At 37.6% G+C, this 20,809-nt stretch overlaps 1 protein-coding gene across 2 annotated transcripts in view; it reads right to left on the bottom strand.

Annotated features, from left to right (window-relative positions):
* The window catches only part of ATF7IP (activating transcription factor 7 interacting protein), a 96,642-nt gene that overhangs the window by 55,429 nt on the left and 20,404 nt on the right, over positions 1–20,809 (bottom strand). For both annotated transcript variants that reach the window (XM_070947039.1, XM_070947041.1), the window contains exon 2: positions 3,018–4,093. In XM_070947039.1, the coding sequence (XP_070803140.1) occupies positions 3,018–4,086 (1,069 nt within the window). In that variant the 5' untranslated portion in view covers positions 4,087–4,093. The remainder of the gene's footprint in view (positions 1–3,017; positions 4,094–20,809) is intronic.

Genomic DNA, 20,809 nt, shown 5'->3' with positions numbered 1-20,809 from the left:
TGTGGCTTTTAGTTGTTAATTGGGGTGTTGATGGCTGGCTATTAAGTCATTGATTGTTGTTTCCTTGTGCTGCTGTGCCCTTGGCTCCTAAGTAATGAATAAGCTGGTGGTAAATCTGGACCCTGTTGAGAGGGTCCTAGAGAAAAAACATTATCTGGCTCTTTTCAATCAGATTTAAGGCCAAAACTGCATTGGTTGCACTCATGGTAGTAGTGGGAGGGAGGTTGTGCATCCATCCTTGCTCTCCTTGCTTGACTATGGCATCCTTTAGGGGTGACCTTTGGGGGGGGAGCTGGTTCACCTCTTTCTTCAGAGGCCAATTCCAATTGGTGTTAATAGAGAGTGAGAGATCCAGTTCATGGACTCTCCTTTGTGGGGTGCAGCAGGGCTCGATGCTCCCTCCGCTCCTTTTTAACAGCTACATGAAACCGCTGGGTGAGATCATCCATCACCATAGGATGAGATATCATCAATATGCTGGTGATATCAGGATACATATCTCTGTCCTAGGTGAAGTGAGTGATGCAATGGTTGTCCTTTCGCAGTGCCTGGAGGATATGGGGTGTATAACTGGGATATGGTGGGCAACAGGCTTCCAACTGAACCCTGTTTAGATGGAGTGGCTGTGGATGGGCGCCCTTATATTGTTTTCATCTTGGGTCTTGGATGCACTACTGCTTACAGACCTGGTGTATAATTTGGGGGACCTCTTAGACTCACAGGACCTGCTCAAAGAGTAGGTAGCAGCTGTGGCCAGGAGTACCTTTCAGTGGTGGGATTAAATTTTTTTTTACTACTGGTTCTGTGGGCGTGGCTTGGCGGGTGTGGCATGGCTTGGCGGGCATGGTAGAGGAAGGATACTGTAAAATCTCCATTCCCTCCCACTCCAGGGGAAGGTTGCTGCAAAATCCCCATTTCCACCTGATCAGCTGGGACTCGAGAGGCAGAGAATAGATGGGGGCGGGGCCAGTCAGAGGTGGTATTTACCGGTTCTCCAAACTACTCAAAATTTCCGCTACCAGTTCTCCAGAACTGGTCAGAACCTGCTGAATACCACCACTGGTACCTTTGCAAAACTCCACACTGTGCACCAGTTATACGTTTCCTGAACAGGGAGGCTCTCTGCTCAGTTACTCATGCGTTGGTGATCTCCTGATTGGACTACTGCAACTTGCTCTACATGGAGATATGGAGCCCCACTTTTTCATTCCGCTCTTTTCACTTTCATTACTACAGTTAACAGATTTCCATTTCTAGCTATCAAAGTACTGTCATTAGCATAGTGCAGGTTATATTTCTTCCAATTTTAAACCCCTGATCATTATTTTCTAATCCAACTTCCTTCAATATGTACTCCACGCATAGGTTGAATAAATAGAATATGCAGCAGCGTGAGCAGTTTGGTGGCCTAGTGGTGAAGACACTCACCTCCCACTTGGAAGGTTGAAAGCTCAATCCTAGATAGTAGCAAATGTTTTTCCCTTAGGATGCAAAGAAAAATTATCTGCTGCAATCTCCATATAGGTGTCAGAAAGCGCATCTGCGCCATGTGCCATGTAGCTGCTCTAGGAACCTTACATCTAAGAACCAGAATATAAATTATGCAAGTAGGTAATAATCTTAATAGGAAACAATATTTAAAGAAGCAATGATCAGCATTATTAAAGTAAAATTTTGATTTATAAATGTATTTTCATTTATATTTTGGGCCACAGTTTTTTTTTTTTAATTTAGTATGGCTTTTCAGAGTTAAGGTTTGATATTTATTTATTTATTCTATTGTACCATAATTTAAATTTAAATCAAATTTTATTTAAATTTTAAATAATAGAATGCACATTTCAAATAGGGTCAAAGGCACTATATACCGGTAAATGTTAAGTAAAATAGAATTATCAATTTGAGCAATTTTTTATTTAGATTAGAATTATACAAATAATGGTTTTCTAAGTCTCTCAGACACATTTGAAATACTGATCAACTAATTATTTTCTGTTACCTTGAAAAATTTTGAAATTATTCTGCAATGGTTTGAATACTATTTAATCAGATATCTCCAGAAGGTGGTGCTGTATTATTTGACAAAAAATTCTTCAGAATTTAATCCTTCTCAACAGAAATTAATGCTTACAAATGACACCAGCATAACAAAGGTTTTTTGAGGAACACTTCAACCCTTGTATTTTATTTTCAATTAAATTACTTTCCAACCCCCACAAACATAACCATTTTTGAATAAAATCAAACATTAGTAATTTTTATTACAAACAGAATATCACTGCTGAGAATCAACCCTGAGAATCAAATTTCAGTATCAAAACAGATTGATAAGCAAAGTAGAAAAACAAGTAAAAATTGAGCCAGTTAATATCAGCTGATTACATTCCAATAATCTACTAATGCAGTTTGATCTTATACACAACAGCAAATTTAAATCTAGTCTAAATATAGTACTATAAATGTAAAAATAAAATTCAATAACCACAAGTAGGTATCAACAGCATGAGTCAAATGCCTCTAGAATAATTTTTGCTGCATTTTCTGCAGATATGGTTTATTTGATTTGATTTGGTATTCTATGGTTGCTGGGAGTTGGGTGGCACATGAATTTAAAAAATTATTATTATGGTTGGTTGCAGTCAGCAAGATGTTTACACTCGATTTGGCATTTTTATTCATCTATCGAGTCCTTCCCAAGGATCTGGGATAGGCAGATGTTGTTGTTTGATGGTTGTTATTACTGAAAAGTAGATTTTGAAGGATTGAGTAGTTTACTATTTGTATGGTTATTGTACACTATTATTCTTAATGTTTTAATTTTTAAACAGCAAAATGATGTTGATATTGTGACTTAGAAGCATTGGATACAATTAATGCTTGTTCTACATTTAATATAACTTAATTTATTATTTCACAGATAAGACAATTATTTTGGAACTTAATGGAACTGCATTTTCCAATATTGAGTTGTTTCGAACGATAATTTAAAATGGAGGGGGGAAAAAGATGCCACTCACCTGGAGGGTTTTCATGGTTTGGCATTAATACTACAGCTTCTTTTTCACAACAAACTTCTTCTTCATCAGAAAGAACCAAGAAAGCTTCTTTGGGCAAACTTTCATTGCTTTCATGTTTAGATGGAGAATTTAAAGAATTTGCTACCTTTTCTTCTGAACATAAGCTAGAAGTCTCTACAGGAAGCAAAATGGATTGAGAGAAACAATTTAATGCATTTGCTGGGGCCAGCTTTTCTAAAATTGGAATAATTTCATCTGTTTCCATTCTAGCTGCATTTCCCAACATATTCTCAGTTGGTGGTTCTTCTACAGTTTTCTGAGCCATAGTCTCTACAACATCTGCAGATTTGATTTCATTCTTTGAACCTTCAGTTGTATTCAAACTACTAGATATTGCTTCCTCATCAACATTCTCTTTTACAACAGCTTCCTCTGCATTATTTTTTTCCTCCATAGATAGTTCAGGAATAATAGCCAACTCATTTGTTTCTGCTGGTTCTACCATTTGGTCATTAATGTTACTTTCTTCTTCAGTATGACTTGATGAGGATTTCTGATCCAAAGTATCAGGTACACAAAGATCTTTATAATTCAGGTCCTCTTTTATAGTGATCTGTTCCTGGATGTCATGGTCTTTATTACATTCAAGTACTTGACTTTCAGATCCAGGGCTCAAAGGTGGGTTACTATTTTCATGATGTTGCTCAGAAACAACGTTTTCAGGAGATAGAGTTTCAAATTTTGCTGTTAAGTCACCATGCTGGTTGTCCTTGTTATCTGGAATTTTGACATCAGTGATTTCATCAGATTCTATTTTATTGTCTTCAGGATCAAGGCATGCATCTTCTAGGCCATTCACCTCTCTTTCCTCAATGCAGTCAGGATTTAATAAAGGAGAACTGATATCTGAATCCCCATTTTCATGTTTTCCATTTAACAGTTTCAGATCAGCAGTCTTCAAAAAATCTTCTTTTACTTTATATACACTTTCAAGCTGTTGTCTGTCACTTGCTCGCATGGTTTTACGGGCCTTAAAAACTTTTTTTTGAGGTTCTTCACTGTTTTCCATCTTGATTCTTAAAAATAGTTTTAGGATAAAAAAGAAAAACAAGGAAAATCCATCAGTAAAAATCTAATATTAAGTACAACAGGTTTGTTATTGATTTACCAATGACTGTCACTGGACCTTGTGACTGGCACAGAATCTCTTTTTATTTCAGGAAGTTATTAAAATTTGATCATGAAAATAAAAGTACTGATGGCACCATATTGAAATCACATTACATAAATTGTCATCTTTCTAGTTCAATTGAGATAGCAAGTCTGTAAAAATTGGTAGAGATTACAGGTAGTCCTTGCTTAACAACCACAGTTAGGATCAGCAACTCTGTTGATAAGCAATGCAGTTAAGTGAGACATCACATGACTATGATGGATTTACAACTTCACTTCTGCTGCAATTTACCCATTGGTGGTTAAGTGATTTGTGATTTTACTGCCGGATTCTCCATTGATTCTGCCTGTTGGAAGCCAGATGTGAAACACGCAAATGGAACCACATGATTGCATGGTAAATGTGACTGGTTGTAAAGTTACTTTCTCAGTGCTCTCATAACTTCAAATAGTTGCTAAATAGGGCAGCTGTTAAATGAGGTCTACCTGTGCCTTCTCCAGTAGCAATGTCTAACTTGGAATCTTTTCAATAGAAACACCCACAAATTTTAAGAGATATGTCTTACCAAGAAGAAACAATTTCTGAAATTGTTCTGAAACAAGTTCTGAAACAGCTTTATTTTTGCTTTTTAAAGTTCTACAGTTCAGAACCATATAACAAATTAGGAGCTAGGACTAGGCAAGTACCATATTTTTCAGACTATAAGACACTCCAGACTATAAGACACACCTAGCTTTTGGGGAGGAAAACAAGAAAAAAAATCTGCCTCTGCCTCCTAGCAATTTGCCTCCTTGCAGCAAACAGGCTGGTCAGCTTCACCACAGCCTAATTTAGCACGAGCAGCTGATTGGCAGTTGGATCTGCCTCCTGGAATACTGCCTATCAGCTGTTCCAGGCTGCAGGGATTGCCACTGCCCATCACTGCTGCCACCTATTGCCACCTCCGCACATCCTATTTTTTTGCTTCCACACGTTCTATGTTTTTGGCCTCTGCGTGCCCCATTTTTGGCCCATTCCAGGCGGCCAGGATAGGCAGCTGCGATCCCCGCTGCCTGGAACGGCCGAAAATGGGGAATGTGGAGGTAGCGATAGGCAGCAGGGTTGGCAATCTCTGCAGCCTGGAACAGCTGAAAGGCGGTATTCCAGGAGGCAGATCCAACTGACAATCAGCTGCTCATGCTAAATCGGGCAGTGCTGAAGCTGATCAGGCTGTTTGCTGCAAGGAAGCAAGTTGCTGGGAGGCAGAGGCCGAAGGGTGGGGCTGGCGGGTGGGCGGGGCTTCAATATTTGCTCTATAAGCCGCGCTCACTTTTTTTTGGGGGGGGGAGTGTGTCTTAGATACCGAAAAATACGGTAAATCTTGCTTTGTTTTGCAAAAGCTTACATACAGTATTTGCCTATGCAAAATACAATTCATTTCATAAATATTAAACATTTATGTCATCTACCAGAAGAAATTATTTAAATCACTGTCACTTTTACTTGATGAAAAGTTTTGTCAATACTGATGTAGTTTTCAGTGCAAGTAGTTTCTAAATGATACTCCAAAGTGTCCTTGCCTTCATAATTCAGAACTTTTCCTTCTCTTTCTTAATATTATTTTTTGAAAAGCAAGTTCATTGCTATATGTCAATAAAGTTAGGTATTAGAAGAGCTGCTCTGAATTAACCCATACTCATGAAGTATTATTAGTAGTTAAAAAGGTTAACTGCTTTCCAGTTCAAATGTATTTTACCTGGCAACAGAGGAGACAGATCATGAAAAGACAACAATATACTGTATGAGACTTAAGACATGTTACAAGCATTTCAGAAGGCCATTTCTATTACAGTCTCAAAAGCAAAGTGTTTCCCTAACAAATATAACCCAGTTTAGAAAAAAATTATATAAGCAAATAATGTTCACTGTTAAGCCTTTTTGCATAAGTGTTGCCTGCAAGGTAATTAGGAAATCCTTGGCGTTGGTATCATGTTCTAGATGGACTATAGAATTCTGTTCTGAAACATGGCTCAGACACTACTCAACAGTCCGTCAAAATGCAAATGCACACTTGTATAATGAATTCTGCATTGCTATGTCAAGAATACATAAGGAGAAATACACACTGATGTTTTGAAATAACAGGCAATTTTCATAAACTTTCATAATCTTACTTTTGGTTAAGATTATATTTCTTCTTTCTTTAAAGTATTTGCTGGACTGCTTAAGTGTCTTAATAAATATTTGCTAATTTATGTACTCCATTTATGTCCTTAGCAAATTAACAAAAATTCTACACTTAAAAAAATTACATTATATTACACATAATAATGGTATTATGTGGTAATACCACATAATAATGGTAGGTAACAACAGCAATAATATTCCTTCTATTTTTTTTGAGTTCTTGCAGTATCAGAAGCATACTCAAGAGGGAGTTAGAAGTACTCACAAATTTGTGTGACTTATCATACAGGAAAAAATTAGCAGCTGTGCTTTGTTGTTACCAAGCCGTTTCCTGTGAAAATTTTATCTTACACTATTGGCTCGAGAATGCTAATCCTGACCCACCAGTTAAAAACATGAAATCTCAGTTCTGCCCAGCAACAAGAAAATCAAATAAAACTGAACATTTAGACATTGCCTGAAAAAAAGTATAATTGCTGAATATTTAGAAAATGTATAATCTTTTGCAGTATTTTGAAATATCCTTCTTCAATATATAATGTTAAGGGTAATTGTAGCAGTAAGATTGGAAATTGTTGAAGTTTCCAAATAACAGGTTATGAAACTGAATCTAGTTCTGAATTTTTCGATTTCAGTATCAAATAGTATACATTTCCTTTAACCAACACAAAAATAAACTACTTGCATTCTGTGTTAGTTTCCGAGTAACTACCATAAAACCATAAAATCTTTTAGATAATTGCTAAAACGCTAATACACAATTACAAGCTACTATAAAGCCTATGCAAATCAACTGTGCTATATTAATCAGTTGTGGTTTAGTGCTATTGTTATTATTGGCATATTCTCTCAAATACTTTTTCAATTTATACTTTTAGTTTGCTAACCATCTTTATTTCCTATAGTTTGGATTTCCTATATTTGGATTTTAAATAAATCACCATCTCAGCAGGACATTTGCTTGGTTGCATAAGCATTCCTTTGGTTTTATAAAGATGATAAATAGCCTTCAGGGTAGTATAATGGGAACCTGTGTTAGTATAGTAATCAAAGCATGAGTTCTTAAATTTGTAATACAATTTTCTAAAATGATAAATGACTACATGCAACCCCACTCATGAATAAAGCCAAAAGAAATAGATTTCTTGTGAATGATTTAGACATCTCTCAAAATTTGTTCCAAATTTTGCTGTTGTTTAAGGCTTGCCCAAGCATAACAGGAAATTTTGACAATGCTCTCTTACTGTGCCTCCATTAAGAAACCTATTTTAAAGCAGCAAATAAATATTTGATACTAAAATCGCATTTGTTTTTAACTAAGGTAACAATAAGCCTACCAAAAGCAAATATGCAAAACTACGCATATTTACATTTTAGCTGCTCTTATGTATAACTTTATAATTATATTTGATATCTTATCTTTTTATGCCACCAAGTGTCACCCTCTGGAAACACAAGGGAAATTACATAGAAATACATCAAAATTCAAAATTTCAGTATTAAAAAAGTAGCATTTATAAACCTCCAGAAAGCAATGATACATTATAGTACAAGACACATCTTTAAACTTAAATTTTTCTACTGATTTTCCAGAAAATTGTTGACTGTTTTTTGAGAAGATTTCATTGATAGAAATGAAATACATCTGCTTGTATGTGCACAACCACAAACAATACTGGCTTATACCAAGCCCTGTACAAAATAATAAATGTGGATCAAATAGATACAGTTCAATTTTGGGAGACTTCACAAATCAAAATTTGGTTACAGTACAGATTTATCTCCCCTCACCATGGACCCAATTAACCTACAGATTTACCTTTGGCATTTATTTGCCATTTAAAAATGACAATATCTTTTCTGAGTATATAAAAACATATCCTAACAAGAAGCCCCTGAAGCCATGCTGCCATATTATCAGCAAGCCTAATAAGAGAAACTATACATAAACAAGACATAACAAGTCTGATGTCAGACAAATTACTGAATATTAGTGCAATTCCATTGGTTGGCAACTAAAGACTGGTTTGTACAAGCCCAGCAGTACTAGAGGCTGAGAATCAGCAGGAAGCAGGAAAAGATCTGCCTGGCAACAAGGCTAAAAATAGCACACCTCCTAAGCATTAGCACTACTGTGTGAAATCAGCAAAGCTTCATGAAATCTTCCTGCCTCTATCCATATGCACAATGGAGTGCTCTTGATAACCAAGTTTAACTATTATGCTGTCCCACAACAGAGCCAGATTAGCACATACGAGTTAAGCATGTAACTATTTTTCATGCAGTCTTCTTTACGCATAGAACACATTTTGCCTATTATTTCTTTTTAGTCTTAAAGACAGGAAATATAGCTCTATTAGAAATAGTTAAATTCAACTGTAAATTTTTAAAAATATGATTATTCTGTTTTCATCCACCATTAAACTATACATATAATGCTAAAAATATATACCTACTTATAATTTCATAGGGAAGCATTTGACAGGGTTGACTAAAAATATTAAACATCTGCAAAATTGTCCATTTTTTCATTTAATAAAACCCCAATGCTTTTGAGAAACCTTAGTGGAAAGATACCCTTGCCTTCCATGATGCATAATAATTCGTATCTCAAAGCAGTGTTTCTCCTTCCATGTTTAAAAAGTATTAACAAATCATTGTACTTCAGATTAAAAGTATTTCTACTTGTTTTCAATTGTTACCTAAGCACATACAAAATTAAGTCAAGCAAAATGAGCTTCACTTAAAAAACATAATGTAAACAGACATTTAAAAATCAAATATATATAGCAAATGGAATGTAAAGACTCTTTATCTGAACAGCAAGTTCAGTAACATTGATACATGGAGAAGAAGAAACATGGTGGTTAAACACAATCTCTCTCCCCTTAAATAAAAGCAATTATTACTCAACAATAGCACCCATATTTCACATGACTAAAATCTCAAATCCCAATATCTCTAGTAAAACAATATCTCTTAATAGTATTGGAAATTATTTTATTTCTACTTGATATCTTGAAGAGCTGACTGCTGGTATGCATGCCAGCACTAAGATAAACATTGATAATTTGGCTCAATATAAGAATTAGTATATCAAGCAGTGCACTGATTTACCAAAGAGGCATTTGCATGATACAATAAAGCATTCAATGTTAATTAACATGAAGTTATGGATTGCATTTTAAATCCTATTTTGAACACTTCTATCCGTAGAAGTGTAGAGCAGATTTGAAGTGGCCACCAAATTTTTGATTATCAAACTGGAATTGGAAACCAGTAAGTAACTGTTATTTTAAAATTTCATTGTTAGAAATGGTGCCTGCTACTAGTCATTTAGAACATTTCATTATGGAGAAACAGTTGACAATGGTTAAGGCATCAGGATTTGGCATATTGCACAAACATTTTCACTCTTTCAGTAAGCGTGAGAATATAACATTTTAAACATTGGTAATTAGCCAATTTTATTCAATCCTTGTTATTCATAGGCTTTCGTTCTTGAAAAACCTTTTGGAAATGGAAGCAGTTATTGAAAAACCATTCCTGGTGAGATGACAGCATCTTTAATCATAATATGGAGATACGTGTTAAGAAAAGAACAAAATTTCCCTTAGTGTAGCTCATGTCAGTACTGTGTGGTAAAGCTATCAGACTTTATTCCCTACAGTCCATGGCCATGTACATTGAGACGTTTGAAGAAAAATGTACATTTGTATAGAAGTGAGTAAGTGAATCAATGGAAACAGAATGCTTAGAAAACAATGATTGAGCCTAACAACAATGGGTTTTCCTTCCTGGTTATTAATACTGTTGTTCATAAGTTTTGAAACCCATCATCTAGATTTATTCTTTCTGTTGATTTAACACACTATAATAACTGAAATCTCACTCTCTTTATAAAAGTTTAGTTGTCAGTATTCAAACCAATGGAAAAAAGGTTACCCCCGTTTTTATTTTGCCTGCAACTTACTGTATAATTGCCATTGGTCCTGACTGATGCTTCTTGTTCTTTCTTCAACAAATTGGTCGTGCAATTTGGACCAAGAGGTATGCATATATAGATGTGCATATGACCACAGATCAGCAGTATTAAGATGAAAGTTATACAAAACTGGGCTACACACTTGTCAATTCTGAGAGGTGGTAATAAGAAAATCCCAGCTGTAAAGGAAAGCCTGGGTTTACTCTAATGGATTCAAGTGGAACATTGTTTTACTTGTCCATAAAGAGAAATAGAATTACAAGTCTGTATTTACAAGTAGCAATATAATTGAGAGACAGAATATTATCTTATTTATACATCTAGCTGGCCTAAACCATGACACCCTGTTTAAGAGTCTGCTCCAAAGGCGTGTATATTTAGACCTGGTCTGTGGTTATTTGTAAGTAATATTTTTCTGAACTATACAACCAAATTATGGAACAATAAGCAATAATCATCTAGCTGGGACCAGCAAGACCTAGTCTCTGCTTCTCTATCTAGTCTGGCTAGACCCCAATTACAATGTACAACGCGGATATTAAAAGATAAGACCATTAAAAGATAAGAGCATGAGTTCTAACAGTTTACGCTAACGCCACTAATTAAATAATTGGTGAGTTGCTTAATCATATCATTATATTCATAATATTCACTAGCCTTAAGATTTTGATTTACAAATGAATTGTTTAGTTATGTAATATTGATAAACTTTGAACCTTTTCAAGCTTCGTTACTATGAAAAAATGGATAAACTAATAGACTAATGGTGAGGTCTCCTTAATGAAGTTTTGTCAAGTTTTCAACACCAAGGGAAACTCTTGTTCTACAAAATTTTTAAAGATTTATAATTTAGAATTTTAAAAAACATTTAATTTTTTTTAACATTTTGGCGTTTAGCAAGTCCAAGTTATTTTTATTTTATATATATTATTTCTTTATCAGCGAAATATAAATTTGGTGTGTGTGTGTGTGTATATACATACATACACACACACACAATATAATAAAATTATTATTTTACTTTTAAAATAATAAAAAAATATTAAAGATGGTTTTTAAATTATTCAAAGCTTCAATCTGTAATCTTAAATATATTCATGACGTAGACTTCTATCAAAGGTAAATTAGAATAATGAAATGAAAACATTTCTCCCTTTGGTCACATGCAGTTTTAAGCTTCTTCTGTTACTGTTGGATTTATTCTACAATGCTGGCACTATCATTATTCTTGTTCAATGAATGCTGTTTCCCAAACATGTCATAGAATTAAACACTAGAAATAATGAACAAATGTTTTACATGTTCACATATATATCAACACTGAAAAGACAATGCTATAGAAGCTATGCCAAATATTTTGTACAATATGAAATTAAAGATGATTTCCATTTACTTATCTAAGATATATAAACTGATGTGTTTTTAATTGGACATAGGCAAAAAAAACCCTAAAATGCTGATTATTAGTTTTAAACTAAAATTCTTTATTCGGTTTTTAATTCTATTAGGAATGTGTCACTGTAGTTCCAAAATGTACTAATGCAGACTTGAGAGCTAGAAACTTTATAGAGTAAATCTCCAATCTTACAGGATTCTTCAATCTAGAGATTAAGCAAATTCTTCCTGGTATGGAGGAAATCAATCACTTTTTCAAATAATGTCTGACAATCTAATTATATATATATATTTAATACTATCAGACATAAAACAAAATGAAAAATAAAAAACCCATCACTCTTTCTGTTACTTATTTTGAAACTGCAATTATATTTAGCGATAAAAATATGGGATAAAACTATAGCCAAACTTTTTATGAGGCTCACTAAACATGCTCACAATCTCATCACAGATACATCTATGTTAATTACTCCATTAAATAATCAATCTGTGGCTATCTCCAACAATCCTAAACCCTCAAAAATACTGTCATATAACCTAATCAGCTTTTTAAATCTTGAAACTATAATTAAATTAAACTATAATTAATTAAAAACTTATAAATATATTTTAAAATATTATGAAATTACTTTTCTTACCTGGAGACAGCTTGACACTCATCAAATGAACTTCCTCCTCAGTTTAGCTGCTTATTTATCAAAACAGTAGAAGAACACTTCTAGGTCAGCCATCTTGAGAACAGGCTTTATTTGTCTTTACATAAGCAAAATATATTGCATGTTTGTTGAACCTGCCTAATGCATAATTTTTCATTTAACTATCCATTTTTGGAAAAACGAATGCCAAGATTTTTATTTATACAACAAATGCTCCTAGAGGAATCATATTAGCTCTCAAATACAGTCTAAAAATGTCAGCTGCACTAGAAAGCTTTTAGAGTGAGATTATTGGCGATGCTTGCTGCAGTGCTACCAGTTGCCTCCACAGAAATGTGTGCAATGTGATGTCTCCCTTATAACATGCCACAGCAGAAAAAATGCATATTGTAACACAAGAGGAAACAACACATAAATTTAGCAATTTAAATTTTGCATACAAATTTAAAATTTTGTTCTTTTTTGCATTATTTTAATAACTACTTTTTTAAAAAATATCTATTTTAAGTATTTATTTTTATTCCCCTTCCACTAGAGCAAAAATATTGCTTGGATATTCCAGATGGGGTAGACTCTTTACTGCCTACCTGGTAGTAGAAATGTAGATAAAACAAGCATCTATTTCCTAAAGTAACTGCAGTAAGATGCTGCTAGAAAATATTTACTATGTTTTATGTTCAAGGATGAATAGTTCTAAACAGAACTGAAAGTTCAGTGACAATTTGCCTCAATCAAAATAAAAAATATCAATATTTTCAATATATAATATATTCAATATATAATAAAAATAATTTGACTGTTCATATATTTTATATATTTAGATAACCTTAATTTAAAAATTATTGTAAATATTTTATTTATTCTTTGGAACTTTTAAAATCTAGTATGTCATCAAGTTTGCATTGGATTATAAATAAAAGTCAAAGCTATTTTAATTACATATGACTTAAAACATGGCTATTTTAATTAAGTAAGACTTAAAACATGAATAATTCTCCATTTTCAGGACGATCTATTAACCTAGTTCCTCAGGAAAATTTTCCCTAAAACAGAGCTGAAATTCCTGGTTGACCACAAGCTTGACATTCTTCCATTCCTCTCCCCAATTAAGTTTTATATTCCAGAACAGCAGTGTGAACAAATACCACTAAAGCTTGCTAAAGTTGCTACTGCGTTTCCTACTCTAGCTGAATTTTAATTGTAGCTGAATTTTAAGATACTATCTTTACACTACTTTGGCATTTTATTTATCTTACCCCTGCTGATTGACATCAAACCTCTGTATGCATAATATGAATCATGGGGATACTCATTTAAGTAAATGTACAGTCTACCGGTGAAAACGGGGTAAAATGTATAATATACTGTCTCCTGCCTAAGAAATATGTATAATATTAACATATATTTTAAAGCTAAATCATAGAATTATAGAGCTGGAAGGGACCTCAGAGGTCTTCTAATCCAACCCCTTTGCTCAAGGCAGAAGTCTTATAGCATCCCAGTCAAATGGTTGTGCAGTCCATTTTGGAATACCTCCAGTGATGGAGCATCCACAATCCTAGGAGGCAACCTGTTCCACTGATTAATTGTTCTGTCAGAAAAATTCTCCTTACTTCTAGACTGGATCTCTTTTTAACACGCTTCCACCCATTACTTCTTGTCCTGCCCTCTGGTGTCTTAAAGAAAGAGTGTTTGTCTTACCTGAAAGCTTCTTCTCGTCGTGCTGAAGGATAATACAATTCGTGGGTGTTCCTTGCTTTGAGGCTGTCAATCATTTCTTTAGTCCTGCCTCCTCCTACTGCACATGCCCAGTTTTGAAGAAGGCTGATTGAGTGACTTTTGGAGTTCTTCGGTACTGTTACTGATCACTACTGGACTTAGGACCTGACAGTTGCCAGGGTGGGATTGTATTATCCTTCAGCACGACGAGAAGAAGCGTTCAGGTAAGACCAACACTCTTTCTCCGTCGTGCTGACAGGATAATACAATTTGTGGGACATATCAAAGCTGATTGTCCTAAGGGTGGGGCAAAGTCTGGTCCTGGGTTCCTGCCTCTGTATGTACTCTCTGAAGTACTCTTCTGCCAAAGGCTGTCTCTGCTGAAGTGAAAGCATCCAGCTTGTAGTGTCTGATGAATGGCGACGGAGAAGACTACGTTGCCACGCTACAGATGTCCTTGATGGAAGCTGGAGTATTCCACACCGCCATTGTGGCCATGCTCCTCGTTGAATGGGCTGTCACTCGTCCAAGCAGTGGCAACGACTGCAGTTCATAGGTCTTAGTAATGCATGCTCAAATCCACCGACCTATTGTCAATGGTGAAATCTTATTGCCCAATGAGCTTGGACTAATTGAAACGAACATTGACTCTGTCTTTCTGATAGAAGCTGTTCTCTTTAGATAGATACGTATCACCCTTTTAATGTCCAAGGAGTACCACTTCTTTTCTAACGCATGTACCAGCCTAGGACAAAAATCCCGCAGTAATATCTCCTGTGCCCTGTGGAAGGTGGAGTTCACCTTTGGTAGAAAGGTGGGATCTAGCCGTTATACTACCCTACTTGGGTGAAATACACATAGATCCTCTCTTATGGACAGGGCTGCCAGTTCAGATATTCGTCTGGCGGAAGTAATTGCCACGAGGAAGACTACCTTCCAGGTGAGGAAGCTGTAGAGCGTAATGATTTGAACGGTTCTACCATTAATCTTCTCAGGATCCTTGTCAGGTCCCATGTTAGATATCTATGAACCACTAGGGGTTTTAGGTTGGTTGCTCCTCTGAGGAAGTTGTGCACCAGTGGGTGCCAGATGATGGACCCCAACCTCCCGCTGCCCAAGACTGATGCTATCGCTGCTACCTGTCTACGTAAGGTATTGGGAGACAGGCCTTCCTGTAGGAATTCTAGAATTTGTATCACTGATACTGTGGTTGGTTCGATATGTGTTTTATCATACCAACCACAGAAGGCTCTCCATGTGGTCGTAGATCCTGTTGGTTGATGGCCTTCTAGAGGCCTGTATTGTCTGAATAACCTTGGTGGGACATTTGGGCTGACCTAATCTAGCACATTCAAGTGCCAGAAGGTCAATTGAAGCGACTGCAGTTCTGGGTGTAGCAGATCCTGCTGGCTGAGACATCCTATGTCCGTGGGAATCCTCCACTGTCTGGCCACCGACAGGTTGACCAGATCTGTGAACCATAGCCGTCTGGGCCAGTGTGGTGCTATGAGCAGGACCTCTGCCCTCTCCTCCACTATCTTTCTGATCACTTTCGGGATCAATGGTAGTGGTAGGAATGCATATAGCAGTCCCCTTGGCCATGGGCTGCAGTGAGCATTGGCTCCTTCCGCTCCTTGTGTTGGGAATCTTGCATAGAATCTTGGCAGCTGCATGTTCGTTTTGGATGCAAAAAGATCCAGGACTGGACTCCCGAATCTTTTCGCCAACTCCTAGAATAGGTCAGGATGTAGGCGCCACTCTGAGTTGTCGACCCTTGTTCTGCTTAGCCAGTCTGCCTGTACGTTTGCTGACCCCAAGATGTGTTCTGCTCTGAGTGAGAGGAGATGCTTCTCTGCCCAGAGGCCCAGGCGTTCAGTTTCTTGCATGAGTGCTTTGGAGTGTGTCCCCCACCGGCCGTTTATGTGGGCCTTGGTGGTCATGTTGTCTGTCAGGATGAGTATGTCGACCCATTGCGACCCTTTGGAACCCTTTTTTAATGGCAGGTGAGTCGTCCTGAGTTCCAGTCAGTTGATGTTGTTCTTGAGATCCGCTGGGGACCACTGACCCTGTGCTATCTGGGACTGGCAATGTGCCCCAACTGAATAGGCTGGTGTCTGCTGTGATGGTCAGACGATTCGGCTCCTTGAATCCACACCCCCTTGTTATGGCCTGTGACCTCCACCACTGAAGTGATTGCCTCACCTTTGGTGGAACCCACACCCTGATCCTGGTGTTGCTCCTGCCTGATCTCTGATGTGGTAGGAAGAACCATTGTAATGTCCTTGCGTGCAGGTGTGACCAGGGCATGATTGCTATGCGGGACACCATTTTGCCTAGGAGCTGCAGTAGCAGATCCAAAGACACTGTTTGGGCTGTTAGGAGTTGATCCACCAGTGCCTTTATGCTCGTTTGGCGTTCCTGTGACAAATACACCTCACATGAGGTGGTATCTATGACCGTTCCCAAATGTAGCAGTCGATTGGTTGAAGTCAATTGGCTCTTGTCAAAGTAGACGGAAAATCTGTGCTTCTGCAGTGCTTGTATTGCTTTTTCCAAATCCTCCTTTGCCCTGGCCTTTGTTGAGAACTATATCAATATGTCATCCAGGTAGCATTGGATGCAAACCGGAATGGTTCTGAGATGTGCTGCCACTACTGCCAATACTTTGGTGAACGTTCTGGGTGCTGAGGATAGCCCGAATGGGAGGGCTCTGTACTGGTAATGCCTGCCGGCATAGCAGAATCTTAGGAATTTCTGATGATCTTGAAGAATGGGAAAGTGCAGATATGCCTCTGTGAGATCTATCAATGTTAAATGTCGCCCTCTCAAATGTTCCCCCGTATTGACTGGAGGGGCTGCATTTTGAATCTTTTGTATACTATGTGACATTTTGATCATTTAAGGTTTAAAATTGCTCTCCACTCCCTCCCCCAAGCCTTTGGCACCATGAACAGGATTGAGTAGAACCCTTGTCCCCATTCGTCCTGAGGGACAGGTTCTATGGCCTGGATGTCCAGCAAATGTTTAACTGCTGTCTCCATGATGTTCCTTTTTATCCTGTCCCTTGATATTGGGCACCTTCTGAAGGAGTTCGATGTGTGTGTGTGTGTGTGTGTGTGTGTGTGTAGAAATTCTAGTGCTAGACCTCGCTTTACTGTGTTCAGGATCCAGGAATCCCCTGTTATTGTCACCCATCAGTTGGCAAATAAGCCCAGTCTTCCGCCAATAGGTGGTTTGCTCTTGCTGTCGCTTGTTGCGTCGGAAGAGCCTATTGATTTAACCTCTCCCAGGAAATAAAACTCTCCCAGGAAACCGTTGTCCTGTCTTGTCTTTAAATCCGGCTCTGTCAGATTGACTGGTCTGGCCGTATGTGTGGAGCCTCTGGTTCTGCTGGTAACCAAAACCGGCATTTGTGGCTGGAAAAGGCTGCCTGGGTGTATAGGGTGAGGAGCGCTGCTGGGCGTGTCCAAAATTTTTCTCTTGTCCCTGGTTTTCCCCAGTATAGATTCTATGGACTCGCCAAATAGCCTGTTCCCCTTGACCGGGGCAGAAGCTAGCTTCCATTCATGTTTTACCTCCACCTGCCAATGGCGGAGCCAACCCAAGCATCTTGGAACTACCGAAGCTCCGATGACTTTGGAAGTGTACTTAGTGCCATTGAGAGTGGTACCTGCTAAATTCCAGCGTAGCTATTTGTTAAAATCCTGTTGTGATCGGACATCACCAGGTGGTGCCTTGTCCTGCGTCTCATGAAGCCAGACCAGAGCAGCTCCGCTGAAAAATGAGGCAGTTGTGGTAGCTTTGACTGCCCATGCTGCTGCTTGGTGGACCTTATGCAGGGTCTGCTCTGCCTTCTTGTCCTCTCCTTTCAAGCCCTCCTCTGCCTCATTGGCTAGGATGGTTGAGGATGTTGAGGCAGCCACTGGGCCATCAATTGTTGGAGGTTGTAGAGACTCTGCAAATTCCAGCTCTACATTATAGATCTTTTTGTTCCCATCTGGCATTGGGAAAATCACTGGTTGGACCATTTGTCCACGCACCATCTCTCTGAACAGTTCGGAAGAGGGAACAGTCTTGCATTCCACCGTTGGTCTTGCAAAAAGCCTATCCTTTGGATTTGTCATAGATGGTTTTATCCTAGTTGTCATAGGGTCAGTGCCCATGTCAGTTGCTGCCATGGCATGTTTAACAAGAGCTTGAACAGGCTTGTTCAAAATAGACCTTTAAATGCTGGAGTATCTTCCACGGTTTCCTTTTCATCAGAAAATTCTGTCTCCCTTTGTTCCTCCTCTCCTGAAATTGAAGCCTCACTTGGAGTGGATGAAATGCAGGAGTTAAACCTGTGTAATGCCAGGCCCCCTTTTTGCCTCCTTGTTGGTAAAGGATGATCCTGTTCTGATATTCTCTCAACGTTTACAGGGCTGGTCTGATCCTCTTGTCAGACATTATCTGCGTTAAAGCCTCCGATATCAGAGCTTTCATCTTATTCATAAATGCAAGTGATCTAGCTCCTGCAGTTGTGGGAGAGTATGTAGCCGATGCCAGTCTCATCCTCTTTGGATGAGGTTCCCACTGATTTCCAAAGTCCTGAAACTTTTCTTGCAATTCATGCAAGGATTCATCCTCTCCAAAACAAAGGATCGTTTGGTTTGATTGCTCACCAGCTCCCTCTGGTGTTGTAGCTCTGGCACTAATTCCTTGCTGTTTCATCTCTATTGGCTGAAATACTGAAGAGCGGGAAATTCCATTCCACTCCACCTCCTTTTCAGCTTTTGCAAAGCTTTTATCAATGGCTTTGTCTCCTCAAAGCGTCTTTCTCCTCAGCTTTGGAAGATTTGTTGGAAATTAGAGGCTTTCCTCTCATCAAGTGTTGCTACTCTTGCAGCCCCTCTGGGCCCCTCTGAGCTCATTTCTCGGGCTGGGCTTAGGGCAGGGAATACCTGCTTCTCCCCACTTGCCCATCTCTGAGTAATCCTTCATGTTTGTCCCCTTTGTTCCTGGAAGACAGGCAGACTCACCCATGCTGGAGTTTCTTGTTTCTATGGCCAATAACGAGTGTACTTAGCTGAAACTGAGCAGTGACTCTAGCCCCTTTATTATTCAGATGATGTCCTGGGACCTCTGCTTTTCAGTTTAAAGCCTCAGTAGGCTGAAAGCTGGTGCTTTTAAGGGCTCACTGCTGGACAGCTCCCCCCCCCCCCCGGTGGCTATTCTATCTGCCCGCAGAGACAGCCCAATTTTTACTCACGGTTTTGCTACCATTAATTTTCCTTCTATTAGTTGGATCCTGTGGTCTAAAACAACTCTTTTCCTCTGGAGCACCTCTCCCTGCCTCTTCTTTGCATGAAAGGCTGAGTCAAAACTGGGCATGCACAGTAGGAGGCGGGACTAAAGAAATGATTGACTCAGCCTCAAAGCAAGGAGGTAGAGGAACACCCACTAATTGTATTATCCTGTCAGCATGACAGAGAATAAGTCTAACCCCTCTTTTTTCTGACAGCCCCCCATCATGTACTGGAAGGTAGTTATCATGTTCCCCTAATCCTTTGATGGACTAGAAATATCTAGCTCACTCAAACGTGACCCTTAACCATTGAAGACTTTTGTCTTCAAAGTGTGGTGTTGCTGTAAATCTAATACCAAGAAAAACTGTTAGAAAAAAATATATGTAGTTGTTATCTCACTTTGCTGGATTTTATACAAATAAAAACACAAACCATGGAAGGCTACTAGAACATTATCTCAACAAGAGGTTAAATATTGCTATCAAGTATTGTCTTTAAAAAAAACCTCAGCATTTTTTAAATTTGAAATGGATGTTATTTACAGAGTAGAAACTTTGCATAAAATGTGTTCTGAATCTGAAATAAATCATTTTAGCAAATTGTGATTTTATAACTGAGGAATCATCATATACTTTGATTATCTGAGATTAGATTGTAACCATTACTGATTCACTAAAGAGTAAACCCACTGAAATCTACAGGATTTGCTTTTAAATAGACATGCATAAGACTGAAAAAAACAATATTTGAAAATCTTTGAATACTGTGATTGATAAAGAAATTAAAAGAAATTATTTCAAAAATAATCACAAGGAAGTCCAGTGTAATGAAATGCAGTTTGAATAAAAAGATTTCTAGAAAGGCTTTAAGATAAACAAGGATGAAGCCTTGCTCTTAACTTTAGGAAAAATAGTTCTCTAATTTTGGAACTGCGAATGTCTAATTTGCAGCTAGTTTAATACAAATAAATGATAATGATCAAATCTCAATTATCGGGTAAGACTCTGGAAAGGAATTCGAGTGTCTTGAATTATCGAAGACCTTATAGAAGGAATGTGAAATCTGAGAATGTAGATTTTGCTGTATTATTAATTTGCAGTACTGTTAGCGTCAGTTATAAGGTCTATAGCTATAGCTCAAAAATTATTGGAGATCTATTAATTCTTCTCTGACAATATAAAACACTTCCACATATATATTATTTTAAAGTCAGTGGTTACTTATGATAGCTCATAGTGAGGGATGATGATGGAAAATGTCCACTCTTATTCAAAGCCTAAAATTAGAAAACTTTCTGCCCTCTAGGAAACTAAAATATTCCTTAAAATATTTAGGGAATTATTAAAATTATTGGTTGGGTAGATCATAAAAGCAGCTTGAGTATGAAATAAATTTCAGGAACTGAATGT

The sequence above is a fragment of the Pituophis catenifer genome, unplaced genomic scaffold, assembly GCF_029215685.1.
Source record: "Pituophis catenifer annectens isolate HBS135680 unplaced genomic scaffold, rPitCat1.0.hap2 SCAF_7, whole genome shotgun sequence".
Classification (NCBI taxonomy): Eukaryota; Metazoa; Chordata; class Lepidosauria; order Squamata; family Colubridae; genus Pituophis; species Pituophis catenifer.
Note: the sequence above shows the minus strand (reverse complement) of the source record. Positions and strands in the feature narration are given on the sequence as shown.